General features: G+C 34.5%; 2 protein-coding genes across 2 annotated transcripts in view; one reads left to right on the forward strand and one right to left on the reverse strand.

The window, feature by feature from the left end:
• The window catches only part of rept (RuvB-like helicase 2 rept), a 53459-nt gene extending 51061 nt beyond the window's left edge, over positions 1-2398 (forward strand). The window contains exon 11 of the mRNA XM_081728515.1: positions 1631-2398. Within this exon, the coding sequence (XP_081584641.1) occupies positions 1631-1662 (32 nt within the window). The 3' untranslated portion in view covers positions 1663-2398. The remainder of the gene's footprint in view (positions 1-1630) is intronic.
• A 4732-nt stretch (positions 2399-7130) lies between these two features.
• LOC145662078 (uncharacterized) overlaps positions 7131-24030 on the reverse strand; it is a 78252-nt gene continuing 61352 nt past the window's right edge. Inside the window, exon 3 of the mRNA XM_081727418.1 lies at positions 7131-7804. Coding sequence (XP_081583544.1) covers positions 7710-7804 — 95 coding nt within the window. The 3' untranslated portion in view covers positions 7131-7709. The remainder of the gene's footprint in view (positions 7805-24030) is intronic.

Genomic DNA, 24030 nt, shown 5'->3' on the forward strand with positions numbered 1-24030 from the left:
TATCCATTTTAATAAAAAATGACAGGATCGAATGCTGTGTTCAAAAAATCATTTCAAACACTTCAGCTGCTTTCCCGTGATGAAAGAGAATGGCGATGTTATTTTAATATATTGAGAAAAACTTTATACAAACTTGATGATGCACGCCACATCCCTAGGTCTTTGTGTAAAATTTGGTGACATGAGCCAATTGAAATGTTTAACTTCTCCACAATTTCATGGAGAGTCAGTCGTCAGTCATCGAGCCGTTCTCAGAAGTTCGCTGACCTGGGCAAGTTTCTCCTCTTTCCGATTTACGGGCAGTCGATAAGGATCATCCTCCATTGACATTCTTCCAGCTTGGAAACGTGCAGACCCCTGAAAGATCGTTGCGAAATTTATTGGTGAATTCTGCTGAATTAGTAATCACTGAATTCTACTTCCCGGCTGCAGCACATGTTGTTTGGATTCCACGTTAATCAGTAGGTCGCGTCTCATATAGCCTCGCTACTAAAAGGGACGTTAAACTCAAAATCAACTCAACTCAACTGAATTCTGCTGCCACATGTAGGGCATTCCAAGCAACAGTTAATACTTTTTGAGAAAAAGAATCTAGAAATTAAATGAATGGCTTTGTGTGGCTTCATGAAGAAAGCGAAATCACCAAGTGATAGTCCTTAGGTTGCGTGAGGTGTTCCGTTAAAAAGGTGAAATGACTGAAAAATGTAACTTAGCCTATCTTATTTCACGTAGATGAAATATTCAGACATCGTTATTCTTTATTTTTGATAAACATATATATTATTTACCGTGAACAGGCGGAAGTAAAAAAGGTAGAGTATATAGTCTCATATTTATAGGTAATGTACGGTAATGAACAAGTTATACGAAAGCATATTATATACAAATGAAATTGAACACTTGCTAATGGGCGAAATTCATTTTACTATGTAGTGGTTATATAAACACATAAACCATTTTCAATTCCCGTATAAAATGTTTACAAAAAGTTTCTCGTGTTTATTTCATCACAGGTTTGTGCGGACATAGAAATAAAATGAGAAATAAACAACAGTTTCTAATTTCTTTCTAAAGGATATTTGCTAAAAGTTGTTATATGTAAACATTGCTTTACCTAGAGAAACAGTTACGAGAGCACTTTTCTTCAGCTTTGGTGATACAATAAAATTTTACGTTCTAATATCATTTTGGTGCCATCACGGGAGATTACTTACGTGAAATTAAAAGTTTTCTATCATTATAGTTTTCAGCTATCCTCGTTGTCTGGAGATGAGAAGCAAGTCAATAAGTAACATTTATGTAAAATAAGATTTCGAATCAGCAATAAAATTTTGAGATGATGGACAACATATGTTGTTAGTTGGTTTTGTTGGTAAATATGAAATTATGTTCAAAATAGTTGTTCATATTGTATAACATTTTGTATCCTAGTACGGTTGGCAAAGGAGCTGGGCTGAAAAGAATACAGTAAAGTTTTGATACACACATACAAAGAAGGAATAAATACCACTCAATTGTGCAAGATTATAAATTTGCATTGCAGGTGGTTGTAACTATTTTGAATGTTACTTCACTTTTTACTATTACTTCTGCATGTAATTGACTGAGCTTTCATTTCATTTTATTTCAGAAGAGGAGCCAATGGAAGTTCCAGTAAACTAATGGTTGAACATGAACAGCAAATGAAGGACAAGACAAAAAGTATAGTGAGCATTGTACACTGGAAGTTAATGTCTTTTGTGGTTTTCAGTTAACGAAAACGATGAGACAGTTCTCCTGTGTACGTGTTGAGTTTCTTTCGCAAATTTGACTAGCACATTGTGTTGACTGCATACGTGTTATTTTTAATTTGCGGTGTACTTCTATTCGCAGCAAAGTGTGGATCTTGCGTGTTACTCAACAGATTATGAAACTAAATTCTTTTAAATTAAAAGAAGCTGGAAGTAGAAATTTTGTTTTGTTTGACAAAACAAGATCTAATTTGGTCCAATCACAAGAAATAAAATAAAATAAAATTTCGTACTCAGCTACGCAAATGCAACCTTACAAAGATAATTTGAAAGATAGATACAAAGATAATTTGAAGAATTTTTACCATCTGCATATGCCTCTTGATCTCCTTGTAGCAAAGATAATACATCATTATAAATACCGAAATCATGTCCAAAGACATTTATTTTAAATTTTAGTAATAACAAAAGCCTAGTAGATAGTAGTAGATCATTTTTTCTATGCACAGCTGTAATTGCTACAGATTTACCTTTCAGATTCTGAATGTTGTCTAGTTGTAGATTCTTAATGTTTCTAGAATGTGCAAAGCATATTTGTAAGAAGTATTGATTCTTTATATAAATGTGAACATGTCAAAATTTAATATAATAATAATGATGATGATAAACTTGATAGTGTAATTATTTCATTAAGTTCCTTTAAAGTTTTGAAGTAATTTAACGCTGGAACTATTAACAAGGAAATTGGGAAGAAGAGTCGGCCTGAGCCTGCGTTTAAAGATACCATCGTGCGTGGGTTTCCTCGGGGTTCGCCCGTTTCCTCACACTTTCTTCATTCTACCATTTCATTCATTACTCATCATCACCGTCTCCTTTAGCCTAACCGGCATAACCGTGGGACGTAAAATTCAAAGATGTTTTTTTAGCATTTACTTTGTGGAACTGAGAAAATACGTCTGGAAAAGAATTCAACGTCAAATTGGCCACTTGTGGTTCTCGAACACAGGAGTTTACGATTGCGAAGTAAGAACGCTAACTCTTTATGCCGATGAGTCTGAATGAGGCTTTTCTCTGATCTTTTCAAACAACAGCTAGGCCTATTTCACAAAGATGAAAGTCATGTATTACGAGTGTGGAATTCATAAAAAAATCAACTTTTACAGTTGTTCTTCATAAAGTTATAGAAATTAAGGGTAACAGCACTAACTAACTAACTAACTAGTATTTAAAATTCCTTTTACTGTTATTCTAGTGTTTCTGTTTCATAATGTATTACTCCTTGTCAAGAATACTTGTACAATTTATGTAACGGATCTACGTAACTTGCCATTCCTGAAATATGTTGCAATATCTTCTTATTGATCTCCGCCACTATATAAAATAAATAATACCTTAAGCCAGCATCTCTCATCACTTAGTGTGTTTCAACGTCGCTCAGATGTCACTCGAGCCGCTTCAACCACCCTGCACAGTTAGAGAATTTGCGACTGCTTTCCTTTCCTGGTACAAGCATCACAGCGTGTAGGGTCCAGGTACAATTTTATTTCCACATAGAACCAATGTTCTTGATAAGAGACAAAGCTAACGCGAGGGGTACGAGACAGGAATGAACATTTCAGCTGCAGAGGGTGGAGAATAAGTTTCAGAGTTTGGAGGAAGCAGCGGGAGGCAAAAACTAGTTAGACTACGTTATCTACCTGTACATTAAACGTTTTTATTTTCTAACAAATATAATAATGAACCTAATCCTAAAATATAGTGTAATCCACTTTTGGAAAATTCCAAAAGAGTAGTTAGTGATAGGTTCCGATTCCTTCGAAACGAAATTTTTAAAAACTTCTTCAAAGATTTCTGCAAATATCTATTACAATTTTATAAGTATTTTTTGTAGTTATTATACAGGTTATCAGTATAGCATGATTTGTGACTCATTTGGAAAAATAGGAGCAAGAAAGTATAGAGCAATGGTGTGCATCCTTTTATTTCGTAAAAGTTTGTAAACTATGGTTATATAATATTCACTGATGACATCGTTCTCTTCGCAGACAACGACATGTATCTGCACGATATAGTCGAAAAACTTTGAAGAGCAAGGAAATCGTTTGAGAGTGAATATGGAAAAGACTACGATGATGAAGTTCAAGTTGTTCAGTGGTTTTTCTTTTCACATTCATAGTTGGTTGCAAATCAAAACTTTCTTTTTAACTGACTTCAAAAAAAGGTGAAAATTCTCAATTTGACCTATATACAGGGTGTTTCAAAACAACACCGACAACGTTTGAGAGGTGATTTTTGACACCAAGGTAAGACAAAAAGTATAGATCAACCTGGATGCACAAATGCTTCCTTTCGTAGTTAGAGGCTGCCGAAAACATGACAAAAATGAACTTTAAAAGTCCATAGCTCCAGTACTATGGGACCTATCCAAGTCGCGTCAAGACTTCACTTAAGAACTAGTATTTGCCCTGTGCAAATATCCATGTTTCAGAATCCTGCGCTACTTCTGGAACAGTTTTTACAGAGGTAGTTGGTGAGTACTTCAAATTATAAGCCCTTAGCCAAATATCCTCTATAAAAATTGTTGCATGAGTACCGCAGGATTTTGAAACATGTATTTTTGGATAGCGTACATATTAGTTCCTAAGTGAAGTCTTGACCTGATTACGGAAGGTCACATAGTTTTGGAGCTATGTATCTTTAAAGTTAATTTTTTTCATGTTTTCGACAGCCTATAACTCCGAAAGGAAGCATTTGTGCACCCAGGTTGGTCTATACCTTTTGCCTTTTCTTGGTGTCAGGAATCTCCTCTCAAACGTTGTCGGTGTTGTTTTAAAACACTCTATAGTTGGTCAAGTCACGAAGATGTAACCGGGAATATTTTTTTTAGTTATCAGTTCACATTGATATTTCACGGACTTAAAGATGAAGGATGGGAGATCGTTTACATTTATGTGTGGAATATAGTCTCAGGTAGGTGTCCACCATTATGGGCATCAGAGATACGGACACGGTGCGGCAGATGATTTATGGCAGGGATCAACACAACGAGCATATCGCCACCATTTCGTCAGAACCAAACCATCTGAATCCATGATTCAACGCTTCAGACAACAGGGCTCAGTAAGTGACATGCCAATACGTGGGAGACTAAGGTCGGCCCGTTCAGAGGGCAACATCCAACGAGTGCTTGACAGTGTTGAAGATGCAGAAACTTCAACACGAATACGTTCTAGTCAGCTGGAGTTGGCAAGGACGTCACTTCGGCGAATTCTGAAAATCTATTTGCATCTCTATCTGTACAAAAATCCAAATGTTAACACACACGGGTTATTGTGAAGGACTCGCATGTGCAGTTCGGATAGAGGAGTTGGCCACAGAAAACAATGGTTTCATCCACAAGTTGATGAGTGACAAAGCGCATTTTTCACTCAATGGCATTGTTAATAGACAAAATTGTTGGTTTTGGGGCAGTGAATATCCATACACCATGCATGAGCGCGAACTGCCTGTTCAAAATTCGTCCGTTATTATTAATGCTGTATGTTTACTTTTAGATTTTCTTGCTAGAGTATAACTAAAAATTGATTTTCTTCCATTTGAAAGCGTTTAAAATATGCCCTGCATTTGGCAACAGCATCCAGAGGGTCATTTTGCAGCAAGAAAAATGCGCATCTTTCAGTCTCTCTGCTTTCAAGGTCAAACGCATGGGCTTCACAATGTCCCCGAAGACAAAGAAAACTATGAAATGCAGATTGACTGCTGATAAACCCAAAACGTATTTTCCCTCCGCGTTGATTTGAAAGATTTTATCCATGCTATGTAAACGCCTTCGCGATGAGAGCCATATGTATTTTTTCAGGCATATGGGAGGTAACAACATAGGGAAGTTTGAGAAAATCTATGTCTGTGGTATTTGTAAAAAGGTGAATGCTCCTAATTGGTGTGTTCATATGCAAGTAGTTTGGGAGGGTATATGATTTGATCAAGAAAATAAGTTGAAGCCAATTATATTGTAACCAATGGCGGATACAGAAGGAGATCCCCTGAAGGAATTTTTTTGTGTGTGTGTGACTTCAGTGAGACGAAACGAAAAAAGTATTTTTTCTGTCAATATATAGCCCAGTAATCTGCTCTCACTTTATTGTTAATACAAACTACCTGATATACCAAATTGTTACAATCTGATTTTATTCAAGTTTATTTGAGGTTACTTATATTTTTGTTTCTGAATATTCTTTCAAATCTTCATTTCACCTTTGTGCTCTGAGCAAAGACACATGAGATCTTATGAGTATTAAGAAAATAAGATTTAGCGATGTGCTCCGAAGTTGACACACACTTTGCAATTTTCTTGCCTACGAGACAAGAAAGATGACAATTTTCGTTTCGGTTTCGAGATAAGACGAAAACTTTCTCGTAGGCAACACTAGTTCACCCATGTCTTAGATTTCTAACACTGTTATAGTGTTTTATAATTCATAGTGTTGTATTAACATAATGAAGAGCACTTACTACCGTTTGTACTAACATAAAGAGCACTTACTAATGTTTAAAGATAAGCAAGTTATTACTCAACACACTACAGTAATAAATATGGAGTTTTTATACCAAACCGTGACCTTTCGTAACGCGTAAGTGTTCTGATAACTTCTAGAGGAAATTTTTAAAAAATCGTGGTATTCAGTCTCGCCGCGCACAACAGACGCTAAAGGGAAACAATATCTATTTGCTAAACCATTATTTGACATAATTTGCAATCATATGTAAAATCTTAGGGAGCTTGCACCCATTCCCTTTCCTGTAGAATTGATCCAGACACATTAATAAGCCGCATAGAATTTTGTTGTTTCATTCGCCGATAGGGTCACGACGACTCAGTGGTACAGCGCTCATGTCTGCTGCGAGGGATCCCTGATTCATCCCAGTCCATGTGGATATCATAATGATGGCCGTGATTTTCCCCATTCCTCCCATATCCTCAATTCATCATTTTTTTTCATTAATAATCTGTCACCTTTAGCATATAAAACCTAACACTGGGACGTAAAACTACAGATATCATGTTATTTGTCCTACTACTTGCTCTGATCGTTCATTTAGGCAATACTGTACTAATGGCATTTGTATCTGTAAAAAATCCGCCCATGTTTCTGCCCTTTAAGCTAAAAGAGACGATAAGAAATGACTGGTAAAATGAACACCTATACCCTTCGCGGGATTTGAACCCGTGGCAAACGTATTGTACGATATCCAACCTATTGGCTGAAGAGACCTTGTTCATGCCAGTTGACCGTATCTATTTAAGCGAAGAGGGAAACCAATGTTCTCAACCACTTCAGATTCTCCACAAGAAAAGTATACAGAGAGGAAAATGTACGAAATTAAAATAAAACCAAAGTATATTAAAATATAAATTTTATTTTACAAAAGATACATCACATAAAAGATGTTTAGTTTTTCATTGTAATTCTCAGTAATAAAAAAAAAATACTCGTAAATGAGCACTAACAATTCATTATATGTATTATGTCTATTAAGGACGAAATTTCTAGGCATGGAAATACACGTAATTTCTGTGAGCGTTGCAAAATGTTAACTAGATTATTAACCTGGTAAATAAAGTAAATATGAATGTTTCTAACATTTTTATGCAAAATCAAATAAAGTGAGTTCCAATCTAAAAATATTGTTATTGGTCACATAGAAATAACTATAATTTAATACATTAATATAACAAAACATTTTTACTCATAAATTTGATTGCTACGTGTTATAGAATTCCTTGCAAGTTAAATGTTGATAATGCGATTAGAAAATAAATTTTAAAACAGTCTTTGTTTGGCAAATATCAAAAAGTGATAATTTAGAAGCAAATATCATTGCTAAATAATTGCTACTTTGAAAATATACATGGTTTTAATAACGAATTTCGGTGGATTAAAATATTCACAACTGCCTATAGTAAAATTATCACATTATTTATGGTTTTGTGAATTCGTCTTTTGAAATTTGCTTGATTTTGGCTGAATCATCATCATCGCTGTCATCTTTGGGATTGAATTTCTTCTTGGGAGCTGAAATAAAAAAATACCGATTATTAAATATACTGATAGCTCAATGATTGTTAAGTTTGAGAAAACATTTTTCGTGCTGTACAATATCTTATTCACAAGAGAAATGACTAACATGATTGGATGTTTTGTTATATTTCATGAGTCGAAAGCTGTAGTTTCTGTTTGGTATTTTCAGTGTAAGTTCATAACTGTTACTTAAATATGTACTATTTCTCTCTCCCTCTCTATACATATACGTATGAGGCCGCAAATGAGGAAATTAAGAACTAAAGAATTAAATTTTTATCGCTTGAAACTCAGGAAAGAAAATTTTCTAATTGTAATTCATGTGCGCCTAGCACATCATATAAGCCTTCTTCCCTTAGTTTCAAGTGATAATAGTTTAGTTTTTGACCACGTGACTTACTTGATGAACCTCATTCATATATATGTATAATACCTCCCACGGGAGTCTCTGGCGGAGGACATGGGGAGACGCGTCCCTCCCAAATATTTTGAGTACGAGATAAATGGATCAATGCCGAAAGTATTAAGATCTATATGGAAGAAGTAAAAACATAGGCAAAACAAATTAGAGTTATGTCTGTTCTTAAACATTCGATTAATGTGATTAGAATGTCCGCCTGATGTGTGTCACTTTCAAAGAAGGGTGTTTTTTGTTACGCTTCTTGGTTAGTCAAAGTGTCTCGGCTGCAGGTACACAATTTTTTCATTACTTAATCAGCACCAAGTGGTTTCGATGACGAAGGGAGACAGGAGAAGGGAAGGAAAGGATGTATAGAAAGCTTATCTGCTAATTAAGAAGGAAAATCTACAAAGATAGGGAAACACAATAGAAACAAAGGTGACAAAAAGAATTTTAAAAGATACAGAAATTTGAATATTATATATAAGAGTAAAGGGCGTGGGTGGATAAGTATAGTGAAATGGCCTCGAATGAATCTAGGGACGACAAGTGAGTGGTATATAGGTGCTCCCAAGATACATTAATCCCTCACGTTTCAAACCTCAACTCTATTGGTTCATGAGAAATGGCGCAAAATCGAAAAAGTGGGATTAATTTATTTCTCAAGAATGGCTCGATCGATTTTGTTCGAACTTGGATGTATGTATAGGTTTATACAAAAGCTTTGTCTGAAAACATTAACAGCTCCCCCCCCCCCCCCGACCATTTTCCAGCCTCAAAAAATTTGATTCAATATTTTGAGCCCCTTTTGACCTATGATGGTCTGCGAGCACAATTATGAAAAAAAAAATAATTTTAGATGTCGCTTTAACTCTACAATCACATATTTTCCCAAATTGTATTACGGGTACGCCATGGTCAAAATTAGCCAAAACCAAACGCACCACACCTAAAAAGCTGCAGTTGCAAAACGAACAGCTATTGATGTAACTTTAGCATATTTGCTACGTTAATGAATGAGAAATCACATCTGAAGAGCACCAAACTCACTGAGGCCCCATTTGATGGTCTGTGGTGTCCCCATCCCCATTTTGAGCCAAACTGAAACTGTCAATAAGGCATTTTCATCCCAGAAATAGAAGAAAATATAATGCAAACGGAAAGTAAGTTACATGTAAGAAGTACAAGTATTTCAATGTGTGAAAAAAGTGAAGATGAAAGGAGCATTGTAATACCTACTTCGGTCCTTGTCATTGTTTTCAATTATTACCACACAAATGTCGTAATCGAATATTTTGCTCAAGAGTGTGCTGGTTTTTGAATCCTCGACAAATATCTTCCATAACTAAGGTAATAAATAATGGCTGCAACATGGGAGCAAGAGCCAACTGTTCATAATCCATTTGCACAGTCGCAGCAATACCTAATGACATTTTTGCAACCTTCTGAAAAAGATGAAGTATTTGTATGTTTTGAATGCACTTTGTAAGAAAATTAATACTGAGTATGTATAAAATATCAATAACGTGCGTAAATATTTAGGGCGGTATTCAGAGAGAATTCGTTAATCGAGTGTTAGTCACAGACTAGTTAGTAGCATACTAAATCTTTACTAAGAAAGGTGCACTTGTTGGTATCCAGAGTCTACTTTGAGTATAACTAAAAGATGATTTGGGTGTGACTAACTTAAATAACCCCAACGCATCGGGTGATAAAAATAAATGTGGCAACTACGGAAAAGTAGATCGGCGCATCGTAGTCTGTAAAAATGAAAACACATGAAATACGAAATGTGTCGCACGCTAAACCGTGGGTAAATGATTAGCCTCTGCTCTAGATTAATCAGTCACATGTGATTAACTTCGTCAAATACTACGTCCTAATCAGAGACTCTAAATACAATTTTGATAACCATCCTTTAGTCAACCCCGGAGTATGACGTTAATCAGACTTCAAAAAGACTCTGCATAAGGCCCTTATCGCTTTATGCAGAGTTGTTTTGAAGTATGATTAACGCCATACTACAGCGTTGACGAATGGATTGTTATCAAAATTGTATTCAGAGTCTCTGATTAGGACGTAGTATTGGACGAAGTTAATTACATCTGACTAATTAATCTAGAGCAGAGACTAATCTTTTACCCACAGTTTAGCGTGCGACACAACATTTCGTATTTCTTATATTTTCATTTTCACAGACTACGCATGCGCTCATCTACTTTTCCGTAGAAGATGGAGTCAAGATGGCGGCTGACAAGGTAGACATAGGTATCTCGTGCTCTCAGTTTTCAGTGTTTTTACTTGACAATAAATGTGGCAAATGTACTCGTGTAGTGAAAAATGGAATTTTGTGCGATATCTGCGATAAGTGGTATCATTTCTCTAAATGTTCTAATATAAATGAGGACAATATACCGGAAAATGTGTGGGTGTGTATGCTTTGTGTAAACAACCAAAAAACAGTGACAAAAGAAAGTGCACAATGTGACGTCCATGTCAAACAGAAAGAAGACTATGAGAATATTATTAAAAATCTCATGGAGGAATTGGAATCTGTGCGAACAATAAATCAAATTCTCCAAAAACAATTAGAGAGCAAAGGTGAAGAATCTCAGGACCATCACAGGTACAGTTTAGGTAAAGACTGGCCAAATCTACCGGACACGTCGAACAGGAATGAAAGCAAATCATGGACATCGGTAGTCAAGAACAAAAATAAATCCAAGAGTCTTACAAAGGACAAGTCTTTCAACATCCAACTACGAAACCGTTTCGAGGTACTTCAGCATGTCCCTGCTGAAAAAGAAGAAACAAATAGTTCGAAGTGCAAGGTGAATTCACATAACAGTAAGGGTTATTCCGGTGATGAGAAGTCTTCGAGCAATAGAAGTCGCAAGGGGAAAATACGCTTGTACGCGGATAGCCAAGGAAGGAATATAGCTACGGAGCTCCATACTCAATTAAGTAATCAAATATGCAGTACGGTGAAACCTGGCGCTACTTTCAAGGTTGTTACAGCGGAAGTGCCTCAAGAAAATCAGCAACTCAGTGCAAGGGATCTTGTGGTTTTCTTAGCAGGAACAAATGATGTTGCTAGAAATGAAGCTAGTGAATTTCTTAGTAATCTGAGGAAACGATTACAACTTCTTTTGCATACCAATGTCCTTGTGTTTACAGTGCCTCATCGGTATGACCTCCTACCTTCATCATGTGTAAATAGGGAAATACACCGAGTAAATCAAGAAATATACAAACTCAGCAAACATCTAAAAAATGTCAGTGTCGTTGACGTAAGTTCGATTGGAAGAAGATTTTATACAAGTCACGGACTTCACCTTAATAAGCTGGGTAAGAAATATGTCAGTTGCGAAATACAGAATGTAAGTAACAAAATATATGCAAGTATGTGTAAAGGAATAATACCAATGAGCTGGCATGAACAGGGAAACTCTCTTGCGAACCTGACTCCATAAAAAACTCAGTACCGGTAACAATATGGAGCCAGGTTAAACAATCGAGTCTAACGAAGCCGCTTGAATGCAGTCTTTATAATGTAGTATGTTCTATTAATAATAATGATAATATGCAAACTCCTCAACCTGAAAATACAACAAATTTACTATTTTTTCACATTAATCTACAATCGGTTAGAAATAAATTACCCGAGTTAGAAATTTTTCTAAAAGAATTTCCCTGTCATGTTCTTTGTGTCAACGAACACTGGTTAGTTGATGACGAAATAGATATGTATATCCCCTCAAATTATAAGTTAGCTGGTGTTTTCACCAGAAAGGTAATGAATCAGGGAGGCGTTGGTGTTTATGTACGGTTAGATATTAACACTGAGTATCAACCGTTGGATATGCATCACCTATGTATTGAAGGAGTGTTCGAAGTAACTGGTATCGTATTTAACAGTTTAAAATTGGTGATTATTTCTTTTTATCGTGTTCCGAATTCGGATCCTAATATATTTATGTTACAGTGGGAAAAACTTGCTTTATATATTGATAAGTACAAACGATTTGATGTAGTGCACATGGGAGATATAAATATAAATGTTCTAATTGATAACACTGTAAAAAAATCATTTTGTGATACTCTCAGGTCGTATGACTATTATTATATTAATGATCAAGCAACCAGAATGAATTCTTGCATTGATAATGTGATCACTAATGTAAACAGAAGTATGATATCTTGTGGAACTATAGAACCCTGTTTATCAGACCATAGTGGTCTATGGCTTGTCCTACCTATTTTAAATCATACCGTTCCTCCCACTACGACATTTAAGAGGTATAGATTGCTAAGCTTGTCACATATCAGCAGCTTAAGGGATAGCCTATATCAAGTAAATTTTTATGATTTGTTAAGCACATGTAATGATTTGTCTACAGCATGGAATACATTTATAAACACTATCGTCAATATTTATAATGAGTGCTGTCCAATAAAATCTAAAACTGTTCACATAAATAATAAGAAACCTATAACACATTTAACATGGTTTACTCCAAAATTAGCTAACCTTCGAGTTATAATGGTCAATTTACACGCTAAAGCTAAAAATGGTGACAATATTGTTAAATTAAAGTACAATGTGATTAAGAAAAAATACAGAAAAGAAATTAAAATAGCCAAGCAAAAACTTCATGAAGAACACATAGCCAAAGCAAGTAATAAATGCAAAGCTGCCTGGTCAATAATAAAAAAAGAAATTAAGACAGAACATGGAACAAAGTTGCCTAGCATTACACCTAACGAGTTTAATAGTTTCTTTGTAAATAATCAACATGTAACTAATATTTCTAAGAACAATGCTGACAACCTTAACAATGATCTTGATGTGTACCTTAATAGGCAGAGTTTACCACAACTTAACAACCTAAATTTTAAATGGACACAGGTTAGTGCAGATGAAGTTTTAAATATTGTGTCAAAAATGAAAAATACGTACAGTGAAGATTTTTATGGTCTATCTACCTTTATTATAAAGCAAATAATTGATATAATTGCATTTCCTATCACGTACCTTATTAATTGGACACTAAACGACGGCTCTTTTCCTGATAGCCTAAAAGTAACAATAACAGTACCTATATATAAAAAGGGTGATAGAGGTAACCCTGGTAACTACCGCCCTATATCCTTTGTTCCAGTGTTTTCTAAAATAATAGAGTATTGCGTTAAAAAGCAATTATCTCCTTATTTTGAACAAAATTCACTTATTAATGTAGCCCATTTTGGTTTCAGATCAGGGTTATCTACTATTGATGCTGTCGAGACAATCGTAGACGAAATACTAAATGGTTTTGAATCCGGCTCATATACGTGTACTACTCTTATTGATTTAAGTAAAGCTTTTGACACAGTTGTACACGATATCTTACTTACAAAATTACGATTCTATGGAATAAATGACATTGAACTATCTCTTCTTAAGAGTTTCCTCACTAACAGACGGCAAATAGTAAAGTTTAACAATAAGACATCTGATGAGTTAGAAGTTTTGACTGGTGTTCCTCAGGGCTCGGTACTAGGCCCATTTTTATTCTTAGTGTACATGAACGACCTACCAAGTTGTCTACCGTATAAAACAACAATCTATGCTGATGACACTACTTTTATTACAAATGACCATAGCATACTCAATGTAAACATTAAAAATAAAGAAATGTTAAAGGCTTCTTCTCTATGGTTCCAAACAAATAGCTTGGTATTAAACACGACAAAAACAGAAACTCATTTCTTTTACCTAAATAAACCACCCTGTATCTTGAATAACCAGAATTATGTGAAGTTGTTAGGCATATATTTAGATACAAAATTAAACTGGGCAGTTCACACTCAGGAACTATGCAAAAAACTCGCTCGTGTTCTTTATGTATTGCGGAAATTAAAAAGGTCTGTAAGTAAGGAAATGATGATATCAGTATATTATGCTCTTTTTCACTCTCATTTATTGTATGGTAATTTACTATGGGGAAACTCTGCAGGTGCAAAGGACGTATTCAAATGGCAAAAGAAGGCATTACGTTGTATTAAAGGTGTACCTGATACTGAGTCCTGTAGGAATATTTTCAAAGAATACCGAATCATGACAGTTCCCTCAATAAATATTTATTATAGTTTAATTTATATTAAGGAAAACCAAACTAGTTATAATTTGCGATCTAACGTGCACGATTATAATACAAGGTACAAAGATAATTTAGAAACGCCGTCTGTCAGATTATGCAAGACGCAGCAAAATTTTAAATATAATGCAATAAAACTGTTCAACTTGTTACCTTTACATATACGTAATTTGGAAAACAAGCAGTTTGTTAAACACATTAGTAATATATTAATAGAGTATTGTATATATAGTATTACTGAATTTGAGGAATGCATTTGTAATCAATAAAATGTAAATAGCTGGTAAAAATTTGAGGGTAAAGTTCCGTAGACGACATACCTCCTTAAAGGATTCAAACATGGTAACAGTAATCAACTAAACCTGCCATTACCTATCTACTACTACTATCGCTACTGTTACCTTTGCTATTGCTACTACGGATCTTCACCCAAATTTGAAAGATGTAATTCAATAGAAGGCTTAACCCTAATAATGGTAATAATGGGCTTTTTGTTTATTGATATGTGGTAGTGCCAACAATGTAAATATGAAGTATATTCATTCTATGAAGTATATATGTAGTAATACTTCTATGAAGTAATTATGAAATCTATATGTAAATATGAAGTATGTAAATATGAAGAATGCAAATTGTGTTATAACTGTTAGTAATAGTTTCAATTAGTTATTAACTGTCAATTAGTAATAGCCATAGTTTCTTTTTTTTGTTACATTTCAATAATTTTTTACAATTTAAATACTATTCTGGACGAAGTCTATTGCAACTATGTTGTCTAATGACTAATAAAGTATTCTATTCTATTCTATTCTGCCACATTTATTTTACTCACCGATGCATTTGGGTTATATAAGTTAATCATACCCAAATCATCATTTTAGTTGTACTCAAAGTAGAGTCTGAATACCATAACGAGCACCTTCCTTTGTAAAGATTTAGTATGCTTACTAACTAGTCTGAGACTAACCCTCGATTAACGAATTCTCCCTGAATACCGCCCTTAGTGTTTAGTGGAAAAATCAAAGTTAGTATGGGCCACAATTTCACGATATTCTTTTGATATAATGCAGTGTCATTCAAATCATTTAAGAATCGGTTGTATTAATAACATAGTAAGATGACTTAGTATTAATTTTCTTACTGCATTGTATTAATTTTCAATATCTTGTCGTTGTCTTTAACATGCTGCATATTGATATTATCTCTTTCATCCACCATTTCAGCCAAATAACATATTGCCTGTTTATATTGGAAGGATCCACAAAACAATCCTTTCAATCAGTAGCGGATCTAGAAGGTAAAAACGCGAAGGGGCAGCCATAATCCTGACTATGAATGTATATCATTAGTTTATCATAAACTTTCAAAAATATATAAATAATAGGTTCAATTATTTTTGTCACTCAAAAAACTGAGAGGGCCTAGCCCCTCCCCCGGGCTTGATCCGCCACTGCTTTCTTATATTTTTCGGTCATTTCGAGGAAAATTCTCACGATCCTGTGAAGAAATAGATGAAACAGAATTTATGTTTTTGCAATTTCTTCTGTTCAATAAAGGCTGAAAACGCGTTTTCGTTTCCTGAAGTTTTCGCAGATTTCATGATTGCGGTGATTGCGGAGTGGTTTTCATCTATTGTCACACGTATAGAGAATTTATTGAGTAGAGAAAATAGCAATTCTACAATAGGAGCTATCATTTCATTGTCAAAATTTCATCCAGCAGGCGATACTTTCAGCATTCCATGTTTATCTTCAACTGCCCAACGAATTCTTGTAACAAACCTGTATCATTTGCTTCTGCAGTGGATAATTGTGATTTTTTGACTTTAAATGCAGTATTAGGAACTTCATAACAATTGTCCTCAATATAAGTTTTACAGGGTCTATATTTTAATCCACTGACTACTAATTTACTAATATAAAAGTACAATTCTTATGTAGATGGGGGGTCTTGACCCTCCTTCCCCAAGAAAAGTCGCAGCAGACGCTTCTGGCTGTCGGTATTGTTTTTTTCGCGACAAATTCACACAACCACAAAGATTCATAGTTTCGTGTTTGTTTTCAAATGATAAGAGTGTTCATTCCCAAATTAATTGTTAAATGTTAACAGTTTTATTATATTCCTAACTAGGGATGGGGCCGCCACAGACCATCAAGTGGGGCCGAAGTGAATTTGGAACTTCAGATGCGATTTCTCATTCATTCACGTAACAAATATGCTAAAGCTACATCGATAGCTGTTCGTTTTGCAATTGCCCCCTTTTAGGTGAGGTATGATTGGTTTTGGCTAATTTTGACCATGGCGTACCCCTGATACAATTTTGAAAAAAAAAACGTGATTATAGGGTTAAAGCGACATCTAAAATATTTTTTTCATAATTGTGCTCGCAGACCATCATAGGTCAAAAGAGGCTCAAAATATTGAATCATTTTTTTTAAGGGGAAATGGTCGGGGGAAGCTGTTAATTTTTCAGACAAAGCCCTTGTATCAAGGGCGGATCCAGGGGGCAATCGGGACGATCGACTCCCCCCCCAGAAGAGGAAACTTTCTTGTTTTATATGTAAATAAAACCCATCCCAGAGTTTGGAGCTCTCAAAAGTAAATATAAGTAGCAGTATTACAACCCACCGCCCTCCCAGAAGTCCGTCCTGGATCCGCCCCTGTCATGTAAACACCTATACATACCAGGCTGGTAGCCAGCCAAAAAATGTAGGGGGGCCCGAACCAACCATATTATAGTTTATTTGCAAGCCTACCGTGAAAATTTTAGGGGGGGGGCGATCCCCTAGTGGTTACGGGCCTGATACATACACCCAAGGTTGAACAAAATCGATCGAGCCATTCTTGAGGAAGAAGTTAATCCCACTTTTTCGATTTCGCGCCATTTCTCATGAACCAATGAGAGTTGAGGTTTGAAACATGAGGGATTAATGTATCTTGGAGGTACCTATTTATCACCCACTTGTCCCAAGATTCATCTGGGGCCATTTCACTATACTTATCCACTCATGCCCTTTCGTGCGAATACTGTAGAAGGGCAGTAAGAAACAACTACTATGACACTATAGAAACTAAAGATAGAAATGAGTGTTTAATGAGCGAATTGAGTTTGGAAAGATGGAAAGAATATATTGAGTACCCGGATGACAGCAAGAATAAACTGTACATTTTAGACATTAAAACGGAAAACGAAGTAATCGAGGATGGTTTGTTGGACAAGTTCAAAAACATACAACGAAGTGAAAAACAAAAGGAGAGATAAGTTATATATTTTGAGTTTATCAAGCATACAGTAAAAGAATGAAAATCAAAAATTCGAAATTCGCAATGAAATCAAGAGTATCATCGTAAACTTCTTTCAGGGAGTTAAGATTTTGTTAGCTAAAAAATCGAAATATATCAGGACTACAAAACTAGACTGCTGCAATGCGTTTAGGAACACTGAGTAGGAATTCAGCGGTAGGAATTTCAAAGTGAAGAAATTACCTAAGAACCATATTATATCCCAGATAGCACGAATACTTGCGGCAAATTTTTGCTTCGTTTAGTGGAGCAAACAATCTGAAAGTTTGCGAAGGAAAAATTTCTTAATATTTATTACAATCTTTTAATATGATCTGCAAATTTTCACAGATTTGTAAAAATAAATTATCCACTGCAATTAACTTGCATACTTTTTGAAAATATAGCGTTGAAAGTTTGCCGTCGCAAACAGTTTGCATTTCTTTAAAAAACTTGTTTTGAAAATTTGCTGAAAGCAAATATGTGATAATATATCCGAGTGCGCGCGCATCGTACCCAGAATTCACTTCGCTACATCAACTGTGACAAAACAAACCGGAAGTGAAAATCGAGAAAAGCCAATACATCAGAGGACTCCAGAATAAACTCACTGGTTTCTTATCACATGTTTTTATTGACCTAGGCAGCCTGACGTTATTTTGTGAATGTGTGTGAGAGTAAGTACAGGGATATGATCGTTGAGTAAGTAGATAAATTGCGATATCCTTTGTCTGTGCGTTTATCGTTCGTAAGTTTCTTATCTTTGGCAAGTAGCTAAAGATGTTTAATGCTTGCCACTAAGAAAAGACGAATCCACATTATAAAAAATTTGATGTTTCATAAAGTTAGGTTTCACTTTATAAATTTGCAGCAAACATGATCTTGCGATCGCGAAAACACTTTCTGCAATGTTGCTGCAAATCTTTTAATATTTTCATCAAATTTATCAGCTCATTTTCGGAAATTTTGTCAAAGAAAATTTGCACAAAATATTTGCAGCAAAGTCCTGACAAACTTTCTTGCTGTGCAGTCGCAAACATTTCGTTTGTATTGGCAGATGTTTTCATTTTCTGAGGCAACTTTGCTGCAAACTCAGCCAGCGTCAACTTCGTTATTTGCATTGAACTTTCGGCAAATTTTCTCATTTGAAAAGGCAAGTTTTTTGCACACTTTTAAGTTTGCCTTTGCAATTTTTTAAACATTTTTAAAAATTTTTCTGTGCTATCTGGGATATAAACTTAATTTTTTTCGGCAAGTAGTCTATCAGTGATAGAAGAAAATTATGATAAATTGTGTTGCTAAAGGTAGAAAGAGCGTATGCCATTAGTAAAGTAGATTCCAGTTTATTCATAATTTAGACGTAACTTTAGTTGAGGTCTATTAGCATTCTAGTTGTCCCCATCCCCCACTTTAATTTTAACATGCCAGAGAAACCTATGATACCTCCGTAAAATTTTATTATGTTCACTTACTATATCTTTTATATATTTATATATAAAATATGTATCTGTATCTTTTACCTTCGCAAATAGGGCAAAGTTTTGATGAATCGAAGGAAAAATCAGTAGACTTTTAAAAATCATCTTCACTATTGTTTACAAATTATCAAGAATTAGGAGATAATTTTCTACCAGACTGAATAAGAAACTGCTTGTCATTAATTTATCTTTAATAAAATCTTATCTTCATTACTTAACAAATTCTTTTACCAATTGGTCAAATTAAAGAAATATCCGGGAGCTTTAAAATGTTGTACAGTACAACACACAGTATGTATAAAATATCAGTAACGTGCGTAAATATTTAGTGTTTAGTGAAAAAATCTAAGTTGGTATGGATCACAATTTCACGATACTCTTTTGGTATAGGTCTAATGCAGTGTCATTCAAATCATTTAAAAATCGATTGCATTAATAACATAGTAAGTTGACAGTATTAATTTTCTTACTGCATGTTATATTATTATTATTATTATTATTATTATTATTATTATTATTATTATTATTATTATTATTATTATATTAGAAGAAAATTATATGCTCATACGTACTTTTCGAAAATTTTAAGAACACATTATTTTGTGTAAGTAAACGTTGATGCTGAGCCACGCCATCTATTAAGATAAAACTGATACCAAAGTATACTGTAATATCCTGCAATGGTTGTGTTTACAAAAATCTAACATGTACTACCATGAGCAAAATAAATGACGCGTCTCTTTATTTTGAAGTTTTTTGAAAATATCTCCGTTTTCTTTATATGTTCGAAATTTCGGAAGGTTTCCCCAGCAGGACAGGTTAATAACAAACCCGTTTTTAATATTTGTGTTAGATATTAGCTTAAAATAAAGAAATTAGAAGCAAAAAACATTAAATCGACAGAAATCTCGAGAATTACCAACTCTGCTAAAGTGGGAAATTTTCAAGAACACGAGGGAATTCTGCATTTCAACACGAAGCAGCGACATCTATGTCATTGAGAGAAATGTGGATTAAATCTACAAACTAAACTTTTAACGAATATTTCTAGTATGTCTTATTATATGCATTATCTGCAAACTCCAAATATATGAATATATGCTAAGTATTAACATAAAGATAGAGCAAATAGTGGAAATAATCTATGGAAAAGGACGAATTGGTAGGACGATCGTAATGAAATATCGTCTTTACCGGAACAGGCTCAGTTCACGTAAAAAAACAAATAGCTCAGTTAGTTAAAGCAACGAGTCTGTATGCTGAAGGTAGCGGGTTCGAACCCGTGGAAGTGCCGTTATTATTTTTATCACTACACTACGGTTATTTTTTTTATTTTTTTATTTGGGAAAGAATCAAATTGTAACGTATGTGTAAAACTCATGACGATACCAAAAAAAGAAAAAATGCTGTTGTCGCACTTGCATTAGCGTCCCTAATTTTGTTTGCAAACAGTTTCGTAATTATTTCCCCTGTGCTCACTGCTCACCATATGCTCGCTGGCGCATAACGAATGTTTCCCAGTAAATGTTAATTCTAATTTGGAGAATTTTATAAAGTTTCACAATATTTCTCACTAGATACTCTTCTATCTACGTGTTTGGATATTTTGATAACAGATTTCCCAATTAAATGTTTAATTTTCTTTAGATGTTTAATTACGGAAAAGTTTTACAATGTATTTGTATTGAATTGAAATTGTTTTGAATTTACTACATAAGGTAAGTAGACCGAAGGAGGAGAACTCAAGTAATTGGTATTCTACGTAAAAGCAACCTATTGTAGAATGATGATGCTTCTTACCTTCAGCACATAATCTTAACGTTAGAGAGTCAGAGAGAGAAAAATCCTGGTCTTTCCTCCTCTATGACCACCCATCTTAAACCTCTACATATCATTGTTCGTCTCACAAAATTTCGGTGCTCCAAAAACATTCTAATAATAATAATAATAATAATAATAATAATAATAATAATAATAATAATAATAATAATAATAATAATAATAATAATAATAATCCTGAATATGCCATCCTTACATAATGTAGGATATCTTAGTTTCCTAGTTTAAATCTTAAATATCTTAGTTTAAAATGCTTTCTTTAGTAGTTATTTGAGCAACCATGTAGGAGGGGGTACGACTTTTTATTTTGCCCCTCTCATTTCAGTAGCCTTCCAACAGAAAGTAATTTTTGATAAGCAGGACAGATAAAATGAATAAGAAATATATTTACAGCATTCTCTCCCCTTTCATGATTGGAATATCACGTAATATTTTTTATTCTACGAAAGATGGCCCTGTGCGGTTAGGGGTAGGTAACTAAAAAAAAATACCTAATATATAGCGCCCCTTGATTGTAATATTACCGCTTCTTTATTTGTACGAGGGAGCCCCTACACAATCAAGGGTGACAAAAAGAATAGGAAGAGTGTCTATTGATTCCAGTGGTGGATCCAGCACTAACCCCTGGGGGAGGGGAGGGGAAATGAAACATTCTTTCGATGATGTGAAGCTGTCACAAATTACCACTTAACTAAACTAAACAATAGTGGGGGGAACTGGAACCCAGTCAGTTTAAATTTATGTAAAAGTTTAATTTTTGGATTCATATTAAAGTTTTGGTTTCAAATGAGAATTTCAGTCCAAGTGGTCAATGATCAAATCTCGTGGGGCTCTTCAGTGTAGGCTAATACGGCCCCCTTATGAGAAAAGGCAAAATTATTAACATGTTTATAACTTTCGAATTTTTCGCCTATTTTAAAGAAATATTTTGCTTCGTATTAAAGTGTTGGTTCCAAATGACAAACTCAGTCCGAGTGGACAATGATCAAATCTCCGGGGGGGTCTTCAGTATAGGGGGCTACGGCTCCCTTATGGGAAAAGGCAAAAATATGAAAATGCTTATAACTTCCGAATTTTCCGTCTATTTTAAAGAAATTATTGGCTTCATATTAAAGTCTTGGCTTCAAATGACAATTTCAGTTCGTGTGGACAATGATCAAATCTCGGAGGGCTCTTCGGTGTAGGGGTTTCGGCTTCTTTATGGGACAAGATTCACGTAGTTGATATTGCAAAATTGTTTTGTATATATAAGTGGAAACATGCACCATTTGGTTAATTTTACCTCTTATGTTTTGCAGATTCATATCCCAAGCAATAGTTACTTCGCAGAGCTAAAAGAAGGCACTTACTAGTTTCATTAAAATGAAATGTCTTTTATGAGAGGAGCAGACGAACGAACAGGCACCCAAACGTTGGTTGAGTCGTACGGTTGAAACTCGTTAAGCTCGCTTCAATTATTATTATTATTATTATTATTATTATTATTATTATTATTATTATTAATATTAATAATAATAATAATAATAAAGCATTGCAGGGACCTTTGGTGCAGGGGGTCCGTGGCTCGATTCCACTTCGTGCCAAGTGAAATTTGAGGTGGACAAATACCGTGTGCATGGGTATGTGTTTTCTTGAGATTTTCCATTTTCCTCCCACTTTCTTCATTTCACCATTTCATTCATCATCATTCTCCCTTAGCGTAGGTGCATAATTGTCCAACGTTAAACTAGATATTGCAATTTCAATAATAATAATAATAAAAATTAATTCAACTGAAAGGACTGTAATTTATGTGGACAGCAATTATCATAAATATGCAACCATTATAAAAACAATGCTTTGAGTAGAAAGATAATCCTTCCCAAGTGTTAACGAATGCGCACGAGATAAGACATGTCTCGAGAAAGAGACAAGACGCGCTTTGTGACATCCAAGATAATACGAGGCAAATGTTTTGGACACGAGATAGCTTGTAAAATGTATCGTCTTGTCTGGAATGTCTCGAAAACAAAAGTCTAAGTTTTAAAATTATTTTTCAAAATCTATTTTCTCAGAAGTAGTTCTCTGCCTTAAAATTAATAACGACATTTGTGATTTAAAAAAGATAAACAATGCCTAAAGTTAATAGTTAACTTTTCGAAAAGAAGCTTCATTAAGGGTGAACCTGAAAGATGTCCACAAACTTCGGGAGGTGATTCGTGACATCAAAAGGAGACAAATGGTCCTCTTGCAGTTTTCGAATTCAGCTTCGTTGTCGAGATACAGGGTTGCCAACTGCTCGTGTTTGAGAAACTCACTGGGAATAAATTCAAGTCCAAGAATAAACTACTACTCATATATTTTTCAGGTCAATTGACTTATACCATGTTGTAAGGTCAAATATTTATTTATGAAGTGTGTACAAAATTCGCCAGGGACTTTTCTGAGAAAATCGTCGAGAAAAAGTCACCTCCAAGAATAAACTAAACCTCGTAAATTTTTCTAAGAGAAATATCTGATACTGCAATATAGGGTTGTTAATTAAATATTGATTAATGAAAAATAAACAAAATTGTTAAAACAATTTTTGAGAAAATAGCGTTTTTCGATTTTCGGCTGTTTGTAAACCACACTTATTTTAGGTGGTAGGAAAAAATGGAAAAGCTCCTGTAAGAATACTAAGTAAACCCTAAGTTTAAAATTTGGTGTAGATAAGTTGAACGGTATGGCCTCTAGGCGAGTGCATATAAAAGTGTGCCGAACGGACGGACCGGAAGGACGGGTGTCGAAAAGTCACATTTTCGGTATGTAGACGCCATGAAACATGTAAATCCGTTGAAATCTGAATTTGATATTATTTTCACAATCACTATATTTTCTTCTCTCTTTTGTCGCTCGAAAAAGAAAAGCCTGAGTTTACCACAAAAAGCTAGGGAGTTTCTCAAAAAATATTCAATTACAGGGCCACCGCACTAAACTTTTTCAATTCAATTTCTTAACTGTGTTAGGCCGCAGCTGTTACTGAAGTGTGTATTTGGATAATGCGAATAAAATTATCGTATTATTCAAATACATCGAATGTCAGATTATCGAATAAAAAAC

This window comes from Thermobia domestica, chromosome 10 (assembly GCF_964235325.1).
Source record: "Thermobia domestica chromosome 10, izTheDome1.hap1.1, whole genome shotgun sequence".
NCBI lineage: Eukaryota > Metazoa > Arthropoda > Insecta > Zygentoma > Lepismatidae > Thermobia > Thermobia domestica.